The sequence below is a fragment of the Pezoporus flaviventris genome, unplaced genomic scaffold (genome assembly GCF_033815535.1).
Source record: "Pezoporus flaviventris isolate CSIRO_AGI_PZ_B2104156 unplaced genomic scaffold, CSIRO_AGI_Pfla_v1 ptg000029l, whole genome shotgun sequence".
Classification (NCBI taxonomy): Eukaryota; Metazoa; Chordata; class Aves; order Psittaciformes; family Psittacidae; genus Pezoporus; species Pezoporus flaviventris.
Genome location: NW_026892577.1, coordinates 4,790,552 through 4,808,423, shown reverse-complemented (window position 1 = coordinate 4,808,423; position 17,872 = coordinate 4,790,552). Strand labels below are relative to the sequence as shown.

Here is a 17,872-nt window from a genome sequence, read left to right as displayed (position 1 = left end):
GGGGGGAACTAGGGATGTACATAGCCCTTTGCTAGCTGTGCATTTATTTCCCTGTAACTCTCTGTCTCTTCATGGTTTCATCTACAGGCTCTTACAAATAAATAAACGAAATTTATGAACAAAACATCCAAGCTCTCGGTGCCTTGCTCAAGCACAGCTTGCTTAAATGCCTACAATACATGGGTACAAACTGGAACACAAGAGGTTCCACTTAAACTTGAGAAGAAACTTCTTCTCAGTGAGGGTGACGGAACACTGGAACAGGCTGCCCAGGGAGGTTGTGGAGTCTCCTTCCCTGGAGACATTCAAAACCCGCCTGGACGCATTCCTGTGTAACATTATCTAGGTGTTCCTGCTCCGGCAGGGGGATTGGACTAGATGATCTTTCGAGGTCCCTTCCAATCTCTAGCATACTGTGATACTGTAATACTCCCAGCAGGAGGGGGGATATGGCATAGGCAGGCTGTGCTGGGGTACCCGCCTCCCCTCCCGGGCTCTCCTCTCAGCCGGCCCGCAGCCGGACTACATTTCCCAGCGGTCCCCGGGCGGGGAGGAAGGCGGGCGGTTGTGGCGGGCTGGTGTCCGGGCCTGCCGGGAGGGAGCATGGCTGCGAGGGAGGGTGGCGGCGTGGTGCTCGGCAAAGCGGCCGAGAAGCTTTTCTCCCTCAGCGGGCTGTTCGCCGTGTACAAGCCCAAGGGGCCCACCTCGGCCGGCGTGCTCAACCTCCTGAAGGAGAAGCTGCTGGCAGGTAGGCGCCGGGCGCGGGCCGGGGGAGGCGAGGTGCAGCACACACTCCCCGAGGTGGGCATGGAGACGCGAGGTGGGGTGTTGGTGAGGGAGTCGTAACAGAGAGGTGCTCGTAGTCCCCAGGCAGGAGCAGGGTGGCCTGCAGTGAACATGCGTTTAGTCCTCGAGCGCTTTGGCTGGGGGTCCCGACCGCAACCCCTGTCAAGGCACTGCACCCCCTTTCTGAGCCGCGGTACGGGTCGGACTGGGGGACGGAGCCATTCCTGGGTACGTTCTGGCTCACTGCATGCAGCTGCTGGTTGCCCGCGAGACTCAGTGTGTTGGTTACACAGCACGATTGTTGTAAAGCCGTATTCACCACTTCCTTACTTGGGGCAGGCATGTGGTATTGCCTGTGGTACAGCGTGATGTGAGCCTTCAATTTGTATAGGATAAGATTTGCACTAGCAGAAAGCTCCAGTCCTGCGGTGGACAGCCGAGGGGGTCCCAGGTTGGTTGGAGAGCTGTTGGGCATACTCCCCGGGACAGCGTGCACCCATCTGCCAGAATGGCTGTCAGCAGCTCAGCACAGCACTGGCAGGATGTGCTGCTTCAGTCCCACTGCTTATTGCCATTAAAAAATACAATAAATACCACCAAAAGAGTGAAAACCACATTGTGTTGAGGAGTTTGAAAGTCCTGAGGACACTGCAGAAACTGCTTTTTGTGAATACAGGTAACCCCAGCTGTCAGTTACTGGGGGGAAAAAAAGTGTTATCATTGTAAAGTTTGAGGGACTATGGCCTAGATTCTCTTTATAAAGTATGTGGACTTGATAATCTAATCTGGACTTTTGGGCACTTGCTGATGAAGTGAGAACCAACTTTCATATTGGTAAGTGCTTATTCATAGAATCATAGAATAGTTAGGGTTGGAAAGGACCTTAAGATCATCTAGTTCCAACACCCCTGCCATGGGCAGGGACACCTCACACTAAACCATATCACCCAAGGCCTTGTCCAACCTGGTCTTGAACACTACCAGGGATGGAGCATTCAGAACCTCCCTGGGCAACCCATTCCAGTGCCTCACCACCCTCACAGGAAAGAATTTATTCTGTGTATCCAATCTAAACTTCCTCTGTTTAAGTTTTAACCCATTGCCCCTTGTCCTGTCACTACAGTCCCTAATGAACGGTCCCTCCCCAGCATCCCTGTACGCCCCCTTCAGATACTGGAAGGCTGCTCTGACGTCTCCCTGAAGCCTTCTCTTCTCCAGGCTGAACAGCCCCAACTTTCTCAGCTTATCTTCATACATGACCCATTGCATGAAAGTAAAACAGTAGGAATTGCTCAGATTAGGTAGCATTCATTTTGTATATATGAGATGATTTCAGGAGCTCTGCTGCTAGTTCTTGCGTGCTTTGTTAGTGAAACTTCGCAGGTGAACTCTCTACCAGGTTTTGTAGTGACATTTTCTGAACATCTGTTTATAACAGTACATAAGGCTTGATTAGAATCTAGGTGAATATAGCTTGCAAATTGTTTGAGTTTGAGAGTAGATCTAGATGAATCACTGGTCTTATTCAGGACAGCAATTTCTGCACTACTAATTCATAGTTTAAGTAATTGATATTTATCTTCTTTAGCAAACTGGAAATATGTGCAATTTTTCCTGTGTTGTAAGGTTATTCTATAATGTTTCCTTTCAATTTCTGTTTGCAGAAGCTGGCGTGCGAACAAATAGGAGCAAAAGAAATCAGGTTTTGAAAATTGGACATGGTGGAACTTTGGACAGTGCAGCTGAAGGAGTTCTGGGTAATGTAAAATATAAATGCAGTCATCAGAGAGTGACTTTGGGGAACATTTTCATCCCTACATGAAATCAGAGGTGGAGGAACAATTTGAGATAAGCATGGCAAGCTTTCTGGTGTTGGAGGAAGGGCAGGTGATTGTGGTCTGGGTTAAATTTCTTTTGCATATACTTTTACATGTTTGCTTTTTTTTTTTAACAGAAGGCTATGTTCCCTACCCCCAACTCCTGAAATAACCTGTGAGTTATTACATGAACATAAAGATTCTTGTGTAATGAATTCTAAATTACCTCAGAAATTGATGTTTTTTTTTTTTTACTTCAGCTGGGGATTAATAGCATAATTTCCTAAAGTATTTGTTCTTAAACTAAGGCTTTTCTGGGATTTTGAGGGAGCCTTTTGAGTTGTAATAGTCACCAAATGAAAGATGTATAAGAGCAATTCAGCTGCTGCTTTTTTAAGGCTCAGCACAGAAGGACTTTTTGCTTCCTGTCCTGTCTTGCTTCATAAAGAAGAGTCGTCAGAGAGATTTCATCTTTTAATTTTGATACCAATCAATCTGTTTTTCACATTCCTTTGTTTTACTAAGGAACAGGATGTGCCAGTTGCTGGTGTTGAAAACCTGGCTGTGGCTGTGACCATTGGGCTGGATGATTCCCATATCACATATTGTCACCAACAGTTCTAAGTAACATGCAGACTACACCTTGCTTAACTTATAACCTTGTACCTCTACTTAGCTAGAAGAAATAACAGAAATACTTTTTTGGTATTGAAAGGCAACAGGTACAACTGTGAGTATATACTGAAAGTAAATCCACTTTTTTATTGTTCAGGAAGAGCTGTGCTTCAAGGGAAGGTTGTTTTCATGAAGGGTGTTGCTAGTAGAGGCCTATAGGCTGGTAATTGTTCTTCTCTGTCACCTATGAACATTGCAAAATGTAACATTCTTAGGCTAGAAGTACCTGCTATCTCATTTTGTTTTAATTTCCTGTAATGTGTAGCTGCTCACTGGAGAATACCCTGTGTACTGCTGAAGCGGACATTTTTCTTCTACACAGATGTTCCCTTTGAGCATGTTACTGCTCATTGTGGGAAGTCAACAGCATTGATCCAGAGGAAAAGAAAAATCACTCATGCCTCTTAATTGCTTCTCCTACTGCTCTCTGATATCCAGCAGTCTCCAAAGCCCGCTCCTGTGGCATGACAAAAAGTACTTGGGCTTGATGTGCTTGGTAAAGACAGAAGTGCATCACCTTAATATGCTATGGAGTGATCATTCCAATGCCATACAAAACACACACAGGAAAATCAGTGGTAGCTAGATTGGAAAGGACAAAACTGTAGAGGAATGGGAATGTGCCCAAATTTCTTGTGGGTTTGGGTAAGATATTGAGGAGAGTGGAGAACACAGCAGAAGCAAGTTACTCAGATAGGGATGGATAGGGTGGTGAGGCAGAAAGTTTTCTTTCCTCTTGGTCAGTTGTACAATAGTATTTATTTTCTGAAACCTCTAACCTTTCTTGATCTGAAGTGGCTGTTTCCCAGATTTTATGTACTGCATATCTATAACTTTGTTCATGGGAGCTAGTGAATTAGTCAACAGAGAGTCTTGCTTAGCATGCCAAATGCACTGCAAATAACTGAGCTGTGCTTTTCATCTGAAAATAGACTTTCATATTTTTTTACTGACAGCAAGTTCAAATGAGGAAGGACCTTGAAGACAGAGGTTGGTGATGAATGGCATGTGAGTGAAAGGCAGCATAGAGACCAGGTGGTATTGGTGGCCTCACACTGGTAGGAGCCTGAAGTGACTGCTGACTGAGGGATAATCTTTTGTCTCTCCCCATCTGTGGCTTCTGTTGCATTTGGAAGGTGGTGAGAGCTAGGATTCAACTTCTACTTCTCAACATTATGTCTCACATTTTAAGATATAAGAAGCAAGGAACTGTAGGTCAAGTCTTAATGAATATCTTACGTTAGTCCATGGTTGGGGTTCCAGTTTTTCTTATTGTACAGTGGGAATTGTAAATATTTAGCTTGTTTCTGTAGGGCAGTTAAGAATTGTGCTTCCATAGGAGAAGAAAAGATGAAGTACCAAAACTAAAAATTCAGTTAAACTTTGTTAGGCTCTGTGTAGTCTGGCAAGTTTCGTTTATGCCACCTTTCAATAATACGTGTTACACAAGCTGATGATTAATGGGGAAAATTGTTAGTGTCTTGCTCACAAAAGCATTCAGTGTCTCTTTAAAATGATTCTATTGAATCTCTTGACACCCCTTAGCAAACTTCAGCTCAGCAGTTATGTAGCAGTGTCAGTGATTTCATCACGTTGCAGGAACAGTGGTTATAAAGTTTTATCTGTATGCTATCTCCTTTTCTCCGCCTTGTTGCAGCTCTTTCCTGTCTTGCAAATGACAGGAACAGGCTGAACTGAAGGTTCATGAGCACAAGGGCATGTGTGACTAAATACCCTCAGGAGCAAGATGAGAAGTAATCAAGAATGAGAAGTCATCTAATGAGTCTCAGAGTGTAAAGATTGAGAAGCATTAGAGCACAAATATTTGGTTTGTTTTTAAAGACAGATTCATTGTCAGCTTAATGTTTCTGGTACTGACTCCAGCTTAACATAGAGCTGATTTCCTGCAAGCTCCCTTAACTCCTGTAATTTTATTAAAACCAAGGGCATAAGCAGTTATGTATTCCATGAGTTGTACACAAACCTGCTTTCCTTTTAAAATTTTCATTGTTTCTTTGGTTTGCTGTATGTGGAGAAAATCAGTAGGAAAGCAGATTCAGGGAAAGCACCTTGTAAACAGCTTTAAGGTAAAATATAAGATAGAGCTCTTTTACTGTCTTTTTCTTTTATGAAGAGTTGACTGCTGTTTTGCAGAGTACTGGTTTAAGATTGAAAAGACAGTGGTCTGTATATGCAGTAATGGGAAGGTTTGATTATGAAAGATTTTTGAGAGGCAGTTGGACCTTTTGATTATTTTATTTTCTTGCTCTAAGCCTGATAAACAATTTCATTACGCTGTCTTGCTGTATTACTCTTGGTCACTATCAACCTTTAAATGGGCCATTTAGTTACAGTGAAGGCTGGATTAATTATTAGTGAGCCACAGCCTTCATCAAACCAAGATGATGTTAATTGCACTATCCATTTCTTTGGTGATTAAAAGATAAATAAATAAATGGGTTTAATTAAAGCATTTTAAGAATAGGTGAAGCTTATTTATCTTCTGCTTTAGACTTTTCCTCTCACTACTCCCATGTTTGACAATCAGGGATGCTTTCTGTTGAGTGCAGCCTTCCAGTATCTGAAGGGGGGCCTACAAGGATGCTGGAGAGGAAATCTTCATCTGGGACTGTAGCGACAGGACAAGGGGTAATGGGTTTAAACTGAAACAGGGGAAGCTCATGTTAGGTATAGGGAAGAAGTTTTTTACTGTGAGGGTGGTGAGGTACTGGCACAGGTTGCCCAAAGAAGTGGTGAATGCTCCATCCCTGGCAGTGTTCAAAGCCAGGTTGGGCAGAGCCTTTGGTGACATGGTTTAGTGTGCGGTGTCCCTGCCCATGGCAGGGGCGTTGGAACTAGATGATCTTCAGGTCCTTTCCAACCCAAACAATTCTATGATTCTGTGACTCCCTTTCTATGCTAAGAGACGGTGAAAGGCTATATTTCTGAATAGCATAATATTTAGTAGTGGATGGTGTGCAATAAGGGAACTGCAGAGCTGGGTTTGAAGCGGCATTTCTTCTTCTGTCTTTGCAGTGATTGGTATTGGAAAAGGAACAAAAATGCTGGGAACTATGTTGGCGGGTTCCAAGGTAAGGAATGCTCAATGACTTCTATTAATGGGATTTTTTGTTTGTTTGTTTTTCTTTTTTTCTTCCTGTGGAGAGTTGCATCAGCATACAAATAGCTTAAGCATTCCGTGTATTTATGTTAAATGTGTACTTCAGCTCCTTTCTGTATTTTGTCAAAAATTTGATATTAAGATTTTTACATCCAGAATGGTTTGTCTTGGTTTGTCTACAAAATGTTAATAAAGCCCAAATTCCTATTTTGCACTAAGAGTTATATATTTAATGTTTACCTCTACACCCCCCAAATACCCAAAACAAACTATAAGAAAGATGGCACTGTAAATTATGTTTTGGGGATGTAATTATGTACAATGGTTTAGGTTTTGGTCTTTGTGTATAGATAACGTAATCATTATTAGGTTGCAGTAACAGATGCTCTTTGTTTCTTTTCTCTCTTAAATACCATGAGGCCTTAAAAGCATCTTTTGGAATTAAGGTGTGTTTGTGATAGTAGCTGTTCCAGATAGCAGCTCCTGTGCTCTACAAACCATTGATAGGTGTAAGAAGCCAAAGGAAACAAAAGCCCTGTGGCTGCCTGAAATAATCCACACTGGAGCCTTGACTGATAGCAGTCTTGTGCATTGCTGCTCTTGATTAGTGGTACTATGTCTTTGGCAGTGCACTCCAGATTGTAGGTGTTACGTACACAAACAAGTGCATGTACTCATAAGAATAATCTACCAGTGTTGATTCTTTCTTTGCAAGTAAAATCCTGTTGATTTAGCCATTATTCGTAAATAAGAAGTTTAGGTAAGAATGACAGATGGAGAAATCAATTAAGCCTTCCAAATTTAATGTTAGACTCAGGGAAAGTCAATAGTGGGCTCAGCAAATTGATGGCCTTTCTAATGCATTTTATTCTGGTGGTTTTGCCATTCTCTTCTGGTCTGAACACTTAAGCTCTTTAAGGTGCTGAACTGATAGCTTGAGGTACAATTTGACAGTCTTCAGTTCAACTGAAAGGCAAATAATTTGAGAGAAGAAAATACAAGGAGGGTAAATGAACATAGCCATAGAGTCTGATCCAAAATGTAGTCACTGTCAAGTCTGTGCACTGACTGTAATGTTTTGCATTTGGTCTATAGGACTGGATTTCAGAGGTATCTGTGTTTTGAAACGTGCAGTAAGCAACGGGGGCTGGATTTACAATGAAAGTGTAAGCAGCTACAGCCTGACATCTCCTTTCAAAGAACTTTAAGTTAAAAAATGTCACTGAGATACTTCAGCTAAATGGGCAGTGAGGGCAGTCTGGTGAACTACAGCAGCTAGATCCATCAGCTCTCACCTGGCTTTAGATTGGCATAACCTGTGAGGACTTGATTCAATGAGGCAAGCAAAGTTACATCCTTACTGTAGATAGCTGTTCACCTGCAACTGTTTGTGTGTTCTGATGTGGCAAGGAGTGTGGGGTAGCTAACATTTGTGCCAGGGGCATGGCAGTCATAGAATCATGGAATGGTTTGGGTTGGAAAGGACCTTAAGATAATCCCTTTCCACCCCCCTGCCATAGGCAGGGATGCCTCACACTAGACCAGGTTGCTCCGAGCCCTGTCCAATCTGGCCTTGAACAAGGTCAGGGACTGGGCAGCCACAGCTGCTCTGGACAACTTGTTCCAGTGCCTCACCACTCTCACAGGGAAGAACTTCCTGATATCTAACCTAAATCTCCTGTAAGTTTGAACCCATTTTACCCCTTGTCTTATCACTAAAGTTAAGAGCCTTCATTTTGAGATTGACTTGCCTCTTCTTTAACACATTCTATTTATACTGCAATAAATTAGGCATATAATAATTTGTGGGTCTAAAGGAGGTTGAAGGATCTGCCAGTTATCTGCCTGTTTGTCTTTCTGACCACACTGACTCCATGGCTCATAATGTAGCAAGAGATTTGGTACAGATAAACCCATCACTGTCTAAAAGGCTTGAGTGTCATTTTGCATTCCATGCCACTTGCTAGGAGTTTATACTTTTATTGCATCTTTTTTTTTTTTACCATTGTTGATGCTGAAGTGTGTGTTGAAGTGTGAGGTTTTTCTTTTGTTCCTTTTATTACTATAGAGTTGAACTGTCTGAGCTTCTCTAGCTAGGATTTACTGTTTGGGTATAGGGATGTATCTTGTAAAGAAGTAGTTCAGTCTATCATTGTTGGCAGCAGAGCTATGCTGAGTGGCCAAAACGTATGTTACTGCAGTAAACTCCATATGGTGGCTCTGCCAGAGATTGGACTATTTCTTTTTTTTTTCCCAAACATTGTGTGAAACTTTCCTGACTCTGTGTGGCAGCTCTGAACATTATCACTTGATTTGCAACTCATACGCATTATGCAAGGAGTGTTGCTCCTCCAGTGTAAATCTAATTTTCCATTGGTTTGACCTCCCCATGAATTAACTCAAAACAAATAGAAATGTTCAGCCAAGGGCAATACCTACTTACTGTTCCAGATTTCTCATTGAATTCTTAGTATTTATCCAGAAATAAAAATATGTGCAAGCTGGCTTTGGTTTTGTTTGTTTGCTGTATTTTATTTCAAATATTCCAATTGAGGGGGAGAAGTGGAATGCTCTTGGATCTGGAATGTAAATACTGAGCATTTAATACATGTTACGTAGGAAAAACACCTTTCTTGTTTTCTGGGATTTGGACTTGGTCTTGCTTGGACTTTTTTGCATTCCATTATTTTGAGAGCAATCTTTTTATTGTGTTTGCAAAATGAAGTTAGTAGAATGAGAAACCATTTCCTGCTTCACCAGTAAAAGTAATATGGTAGGGGTGGAGCAGTTTATATTATGCTTAGTTGTTTCTGAATGGCTCAGTCTTATTGGTGACTTGTCTGTCTCAAACACACTGTAGAAGTGATCTTTTGGGGGGGGGAAATGGGCTAGAAAATGCTAGCTAAGATCACAGTTTCCAAAGTGGTAATCCTGCTTTAAAAACTCTAATCTACCACAATGTGCTGTTATATAGAAGCAATGAGGGAGATGATCAGGAACTCATCAGAGAAAGAAAACGGAAGAGCAAAAAGTAATGAAATTCTTCATTATTCTAATACTTTCCTTTGGGAGGAGATCTCTTCCAACACTTACAGCCTTAATTTTTAGGTGGGATAAAACAGGGTAATTAAAACTTTCAGACTTCACTTTCGTGCTTCATTGGCATATTATGCCATGCAGTAAATCTGGGTTCATCTAAAGAGAACTTGAGTCATACCAGTGTGAATGAAGCCAGAGCATCCATCAAACTGTGCTTGAAGCCAGTGCCTCTCGAGCAGCAGAAAGCATGAGCGCGTTGGGTTTATCTGAGGATCCAGCTTCTCATGGTCCACACACAATCTGAAACCCCAAGTGCTCATGAGTGACTTGATGTGGGTTGCCTGAGTACGTTGCATTGGTTGCGCAAGCTTAGGCAGGAACTAGTTAAAATAGAAAATTTAATCTTAAAAGCTGTGGCCTCTCCAGAACTAAACACTATGAAAAAAACCCTAATAACTAGATAGGGTACAACCCAGACTCCAAATGTTAACAAGGACTAGAAAGAGAAAAGGAGATTATGGGCAGAATGAAGATACATCAGTGACCTAATATGTGATAGCTTCAATTTATCACAATTTTTAAAATTTGAGCTCTTAAATCCTGGGTGGAAAATGAGCCCTAGTTCAGTGATGAGGTCTTAAAGCTTGCCAGTCACATTTGAATCCTACATCTCCTTACGGGAGAGGGCTTGCGTGAGCAGGTGTAGGTTCAGATCATGTCAGAGGTTTACTGAGAGATATGCAAGTTACTTTTTGCAGCGTAATTCTGGGATTAGAGTTTGAGTATTGCAAAATTCTTTGTCTTCTGGTGTTGGTACCATGTGCTGTGGAACAACATGTCCATACGGAAGGTTGTTTCTTTACCTCCTGTAATTATCTTACTGTCCTAAAAATTAGGCTTTAATTTGTATCCCTTAGCTTCTCAAACCTAAAGGTTGCAAGCTTTCTCCACGAATTCATTTTTTTGGAATTAAGTCCTTTGCTTCCATCTTTTGGCAATGAGTTCAATGTATTAATAATGCATTAAAAAGCACATCTAGTAGTTCTGTAAGGAGCAGAACTAATGAAGCCTTTTCTTGTTTACAGCTCGTTAGACACCAAAGCCCCATGTGGACTCTTTAGTACCCAGCAATACAGTGGGGCTCCCCCTGGAGACTTTTTCTTCGTGGAAGCTGCAATAGATTTATTTCCTCTATCTGTCTCTTTACAGGAGGCTCATAAGAACTCGGCATCTCTGAGACCTCTATTCTTCTGCCAATATTTGTGTGTTTGCACATTAACATGCACACCATGATGGTGTAAGTGCTGTTCCTTTGAAAATCCTCATTTTCTTTTTAAAGAGCCTTGTGTGGTGGTTTTTTTTGTGGGTTTGTTTTTTTTTTTAATGTATTTCAAAAGCAGTTTGTGTTCCAGTTTGCATATTTGAGTTACGAGTGCAAGAAAATTGAGTTGACTTTCCTTTTGAAGGATGCTCTTGGTGGTGTGTGCTCTTACTTTTAATCTTAAAAAAGAATCCTCTGCAGTATCACCAGCTGAGCGCTTTGCTTCAGTTTGCTTTCTTTTGGAACTGATAAAGCCAAAACTACTTATTTGTACAGTGTATAGTGATGTGTTCTGTTTTCTTCTTCATATTCTGATATTTTTAAAGTCTCTTGGCAGGGCAAGATTTGTGGGTAGTGGTAATACTTTTTATTAGACTAACTGGCATAGTATGGGACATGGTGTTTGGATCTTTATGGCCTTTCTCAGATTTAAAACAGAAGCCATGGACTTTAAGTGTATTGCAGATTTGTTTAGTGAAGTAGGAATCTTCTGGACCAGAAAGACCATACTTTCTGAAAGGAAAAATAGTTCATCATAGAATTATAGAGTGGTTTGGGTTGGAAAGGCCTTAAGATCATCCAGTTCCAACCCCCTGCCACGCGCAGGGACATCTCACACTAGACCATGTTGCCCAAGGCTCTGTCCAGCCTGGCCTTGAACACTGCCATGGGTGGAGCATTTACCACTTTGGGCAACCTTTTCAGTGCCTCACCACCCTCACAGTAAAGAACTTCTTCCTTATATCTAACCTGAACTTCCTGTGTTTCAGTTTAAATCCATTACCCCTTGTTCTGTCACAATGCTGTAGATGCTTTTGAGTGCGGTATACCAACAATTCTGTCTGGGCAAGCAGTTATAGGTAAGACCCCAAGACTGTTCTACACAGATGAGCTACATTTTATTACCTGCTGTAATAAACTAGAGAAAGAAAATTTATCTCCTTGCAGGATAGCAAGGTATTGCTCACAATTGATCAGCCAAACCAGTCTCAGGATGACGGGGAATGTTATTGCTTGCTGATGATTTCTCAGATCCCATCTTGCTTGTGTTGATCTGTGGTTTTAGTTGGGCTTTTGCTTCTGAATTGCAATATTAACATAGCCAACTGTCTATATTTGTCTTGGAGGAATCCAAGTAAAAGTGGTTTGTTCGCTTTTTAGCTCTTCCCCTAGCAAATTTGTCATTTGCAACACCTTCTCATTTTTCACTCTGTGGTCCATGCCTTCTTACATTCTCACATCTCTTTGTTTATGGTATCTTATCCACAATAACCAAGGGTTATTGAGATGGGAGAAGTATCATAAAAAGAGTACATCATGTGACCTGCTCATTTAAGCAAAATGGATTGTAGCTACACAAAATGTCACTGTTTTGCCTTTGTGCAAGCCCGAAGAAATTATTGTCTCCTTATAAGGGAGGTAGGAGAGGAAAAGAGGAGATGATAAGGTTATCTCCTAGGGGAAAAAAGAGAGCCTGGTAGATTATACATTGTGGCATGTGAAGGGGTTAGTGTGAGGTAACATTTCAGTGTGCCATAAATCCAGTATCTCTATTGAGCCCATGTTGTTTTTCTGAACTCAGTGGAGTTATGAATTTTAGTTCCCAGGCTTGTTTTGAAAGGTGCTTTATAAGTTTCCCTTACGGAAAGGGACTGGCAGATTGGAGCTGGAGTGATGGTTTTATGAGAGATATTAACCCACGGGCAGATGGATGTGTTTCAGCCCTTGTAGACTGGTGAGGTGAATTCTTCCTGACGTGTAGTGGTTGCTTAATTTTACCCATTTAGTTACTGTTTTGTGCTTTAGATGGAGTATACTGCATTCCTGAAATATAGCTAAAGGACAGAGAAGTCTTGACATTTCTCTTACATGGTATTTCGTACGTTACTGTGCAAACACTCAAGGAATACTTCCTTGTGTGTTTGCACAGTACAGTGCAAAGATGTCATGTCTATTAATAAAACTTGTCCTACTTAATGTCTGTATTCTGTAACATCTATATCCCAGTACCACTATTATAGTTTGCCTTTTTTTTTTTTAACCACTGCTGACACCTGACAAAGTAAGTTCTGGTTCTGCAAAGACTGCTGTAATTCTATGACCTCTTTCAGAGCTGAGGAGGTTGGTTCAGAGACCCATTATTGTTTATGCAAACTTAGCATTGATTTCTATCCTGTGTGTATCATTTTACATTACTGACAACATTTTTTTTTTCCCTGAATGCCTCAAGATATTAACTAGAGATCAATGTCACTTTATGAAAGTAGGGTTGTCTTCCTTACTTTGTTGCAAGGTGAATGCTTATATAAAAAGAAGGTTGGGAAAATGCATGAATAATGTTGGGTTTTATGTGTTTTGAGAATGTGTAGAAGGTGTTATCAAAATGAGGTGCACTGAGAGGATGTTATGGCCACACAGAGGAGGATGCAGGAATCGGAAAGTGCTAAAGTGTGGCTGGATTAAATGGTCTTAAATGTGCCTTTTATATGTTACACGTTGTTGACATCTTTGATTACCTGTTACTGCGCGAGATCTGATACATTTTTTAACCTGTGTTTTTGGTAACAAATTGTAAGAGAAGGCATGGATTTGAATATCTACTCTTTCCTGCCCTGCCCAGTATCCCCAGAACAAAATCGTAGAAGAAGCAGCTGTTGATAGTAGAGATACACTTTCCTGCAGTGGTACCATTAGTAAGCTGGCTTGACATGCTGTGTATTGCTGGAGTGTCTTTTATGCTCACCCCAGAGGCCTAATCTATTAATAGCTCAGCTTCATGCTCTGTTAATATTCACACTTTTTAAATTGTTAGAAATCTTGAGGAGACTGCACCTATTGTGCTGCAGAAAATCTTTCCCCCAAAAATGTAGAATATTTTAAGAGCATGCTCTAGTGTAATTTTTTTTTTTCCTGTTCTTCCATTCACGAGGTCAGTGTTGCCTTTATTCCTCTGGACCTTTCTGTAATTGTATGTATGTCTGTGCTACATGTATAGTTCTTGCTTGCATTCTTTAAAGAAAATATCAAGACTGCAACATGGCAAGGCTTTTTTAGGCTTTTTTTCTCTTTCTCAGTAAAAATCACAGGAAAACAGGAAAGAAGTCAGCAGCTTTAAACTAGCCATTCACCACTATTTCTGTTTGTGTTCCTTTAGTAATTTAGTGATGCTTCTTAGCATTGCCTTTTTATTGCGTCTTGGCCTTAGCAGTGTCTTTGAATTCACCCAAATGCCTTTCTGCATTCAATTTTATCTGTAGATTTGTATGTACCTGTAAAGTCTTAGCCCTCTGGAAGGACTGTCTTAAGTCTCTGGGCAGAGAATTATGAATTTCCTTAAAGCTCTGTTTCAGGTAGAAGCTGAAGGTCATCCTTATTTATTTTGTATAATCCGTGGTGTAGGTGCTAGAAGACATAATGAGGAAACAGGTATTAAAGCTGAAATGTAAAGACCAACTAGAGATACTTTGGTGAGTGGGAGAGGTTTTCACAGGCAGCAAGTGTCAGAAAGGTTTGCATAAAGAGACTGGGGGTCACAAGCAGCCACTTTTGCACATTAACCTACATCCCTCCTGAATGTTGCAAGCTTCTATTGTGCAAGTGATGTGTGGCCATGGTGCTATATCTGGTGACCTAGTGTTCCTGTTACTGTTGGGATTGTTTCCCCTCTCATCCCATTTCCTGCCCTTCCTCTAACATCAAAATTTAAACTTGCTACAGCTTTCAACTACACTTTTATGGCTTCTTTGAACTCCGGGTGAAGTATCTTCTATGGATTCCCCTATTACAGGTGGATCTAGTCCTTCCCATTGAAAATCTGGTCACCCCGTAGTTTGAACTTTTAAAATAAGCTGACATAAGAGGTCAAAAAATCGTGTTAGTCCCAGAGTAAAGATCAGATAGTTCTTCAGCAGTGACAGTACAATTACAGCATCCAGCAGTAAATAAAATTTAATGCAGACTTAGCACAAAGTCAGCTTTTTCTTTGAGGAGAAAAAAAATGAATGGTGGAGAAAAGAAGTTGTAATGTTTGTGTCTATGAAGAGGACACGGCTGGTCTTTGATAATTTTGACTTAGCTGTATAAAAAAATGTGGAACTCCTCCCTCATCCTGCAGTCTTTGTTTTGCCTCTGTGAAACCTGCTTTTAAGAGATTAGGGCTCTGTGCTTTTAGTATATTGGAATCTGCTTAGTGAGAGTGCTTTGTTTTGGAAAACAATTGAAACTATGGCAACCCTCAGGGTTGTTTTTTCCCATCTTATTTGTCTACCTCATGTACTTCTGATTTGGTAGATGATTGGCATACTGGAAACCACTGGTAGCTGCTAAGGTTATACAAACAGCAAATGTAAATTATGTAAACATTAAATCCAGAGCACCTTAGTTGTGCTTTAGAAATCATAGAATGGTTTTTGTTGGAAAGGATCTTAAGATCATTTAGTTCCAATCCCCCTTCCATGGGCAGGGACGCCTCACACTAAACCATGTCACCCAAGGCTCTGTGAACTTGTCCTTGAACACTGCCAGGGATGAAGCATTCACCACCTCTTTGGGCAACCTGTTCAAATGCCTCACCACCCTCACATAAAGAACTTCTTCCTTATATCTCACCTGAACATTCCCTGTTTAAGTTTAAACCCATTCTCCCTTGTCTTATCACTACAGCCCCTAATGAAGAGTCCCTCTTCAGCATCCTTATAGGCCCCCTTCAGATACTGGAAGGCTGCTATGAGGTCTCCACGCAGCCTTCTCTTCTCCAGGCTGAACAGCCCCAACTTTCTCAGCCTGTCTTCATACAGGAGGTGCTCCAGTCCCCTGATCATCCTCGTGGCCCTCCTCTGGCCTTGTTGCAACAGCTCCTTGTCCTTTTTATGTTGAGGACACCAGAACTGCACACAATACTCCAGGTGAGGTCTCACAAGAGCAGAGTAGAGGGGCAGGATCACCTCCTTCGACCTGCTGGTCACGCTCCTTTTGATGCAGCCCAGGGTACGGTTGGCTTTCTGGGCTGGGAGCTCACACTGAAGCCAGCTCATGTGCATTTTCTCGTCAGCCAGCACCCCCAAGTCCTTCTCCACAGGGCTGCTCTGAATCTCTTCTCTGCCCAACTTGTAGCTGTGCCTGGGATTGCTCCAACCCAGGTGTAGGACCTTGCACTTGGCATGGTTAAACTTCATGAAGTTGGCATCAGCCCACCTCTCAAGCGTGTCAAGGTCCTTCTGCATGGCATCCCTTTCCTCCAGTGTATCAGCTGAAGCACACATTTTGGTGTCATCGGCAAACACTCTGTGTTCAGTTGCTGCTGTGATTAGAAAATGGGTCATCCTTGGATGAACTGTTCTGAGCTGCCTCTTCCAGGGAGCTTGCCTGGTAAATTCTTGCAGTGGGAGCCATCTTAAAATCTTCCTGACAGCTACCAGTGACCTTGTTTCATAATTGCTTGTGTTTCTGTCTAGCTCTTCCAAAGTGTTGCTTCTCCATGTTTGAAAAAGCTTTTAAAACATGTTACAATTTCAGATTTCAAGTCTCTGGCTTCTTTCCAAAGAAAGCTTTGATATATTAACAGTTAAAACTGAGAGGCTCCATTCCATGGTCTGTCTGGCATTTGCACTGATAAGTGGGGCAGACATGCCTGGCAGTCAGCCCAGGGGCTTCAACCTCCAGTAGCCCCCCTGGTGGGTTGTGCAGTTAATAGCTATGCTGGCTATACAGCCCCTGTACTGAGAGAGGATTCTTCTTCCTTCTCCTCCTCTTCCTCCATTCACAGTTAAAAATGTGTACTGATAAGGTCTCACCTCTTTTTATGGATATGCTTTCCCTTTCTGCGTTAGTATAACAATTTATCTGAAATTGGATGTGAAATAAAAAAGCCAAATGATAGCTCTTCTGTTACTACAACATTATTTTAAACATCATATGGTTTATTATTTGTGAGAATTTTGTCTGTGTCCTGTGATTGTGACTCTAAAACAAAATTCCTCTTTCCAAGGTTTCAGATTTATTAGAGGGTTGGTTTGTAATTTGTTTCTTATGGCTTCCTGTAAGCCTGTTTTTCTCCAGTCCTGGCTCTCATGGCATATTTCTTTCTAGTCATGGGTATGGCAGCAAATACATGACTGCCAAAGCACTTCACTGTCTTTCTGGTCTTGTTGAAGGTTTGCATCCATCACATCCCCCAGTTTGTGTGACAGAGTTTTCGCATTATCACTGACAGAGTGCATTGGTTTGTCACTGTAAAGTGTCGTCTTAAGGCTGTCTCATCACTAGTGTGAATGAAAGAGTTTCTTAAGATTTTGAATCACTTTGCTGCCTTTTATTTCAGTTGCTGTAATGTCAAGAAAATGAGAGATATAGCCATTACAAAATCATGGAATAGTTAGGGTTGGAAAGGACCTTAAGATCATCTAGTTCCAACCCCCCTGCCATGGGCAGGGACACCTCCCACTAAACCATACCAGCCAAGCCTCTGTCCAACCTGGCCTTGGATTCCCTAATTCCCATTCCCTAATGCAGGATAGTTTTGAGAAGGTCTGTATGCCCTCAGGGTTGTCGTACTGTTGTGCAGTTGAGGCTTTGTTTTGGGACCATTCAGCCCACCATTAGAATTAGAAGGAAATAATATATGATGCTGCTGTGCTTGCAAGTTGTGACTGGGAATGCTTGATCGTAGCTCTTAATACACTACACTTGCACTTTGTGGAATCCTGTAAGGAAGCTGAGGTGCTGCTTTTCATCTTTAAATTGTTTGGGTCCCAGTCTCTTGAGGTAAGTAGTGAGCAGGGCGTAGGAGCTATTGATTGGCAGTTTTCTCTGATAAGCCACCGATACAGGGACATTTCCTATCATAGTCTGCACTTGCTTTTCCACTGCCTGCAACAGCTCCTACCTTGCCTTTTCTGTTTCAGGTTGAGTGGGTTGAAGGCAGCGTGGTTGTGAGCAGTTGCTGTCTGTGTTCCTGCAGTGATTTGTAATTTAAGAGCACAGGAGGAATGCCCCTAGATGTATTTTATAAAACTGGAAGAAATAAATGTTCGCCAACGTAGGTGGGAAAAGGTCACCAAAGACTTATTAAATGACTCAGAATCTATTGGGTACTTCTGAGGGCAGTGTGAGTTA

General features: G+C 41.7%; 1 protein-coding gene across 1 annotated transcript in view; it reads left to right on the top strand.

The window, feature by feature from the left end:
* The first annotated feature begins 510 nt into the window (after window positions 1-510).
* TRUB1 (TruB pseudouridine synthase family member 1) overlaps window positions 511-17,872 on the top strand; it is a 29,218-nt gene continuing 11,856 nt past the window's right edge. Inside the window, exons 1-3 of the mRNA XM_061458664.1 lie at window positions 511-748; window positions 2,451-2,543; window positions 6,315-6,370. Coding sequence (XP_061314648.1) covers window positions 604-748; window positions 2,451-2,543; window positions 6,315-6,370 — 294 coding nt within the window. The 5' untranslated portion in view covers window positions 511-603. The remainder of the gene's footprint in view (window positions 749-2,450; window positions 2,544-6,314; window positions 6,371-17,872) is intronic.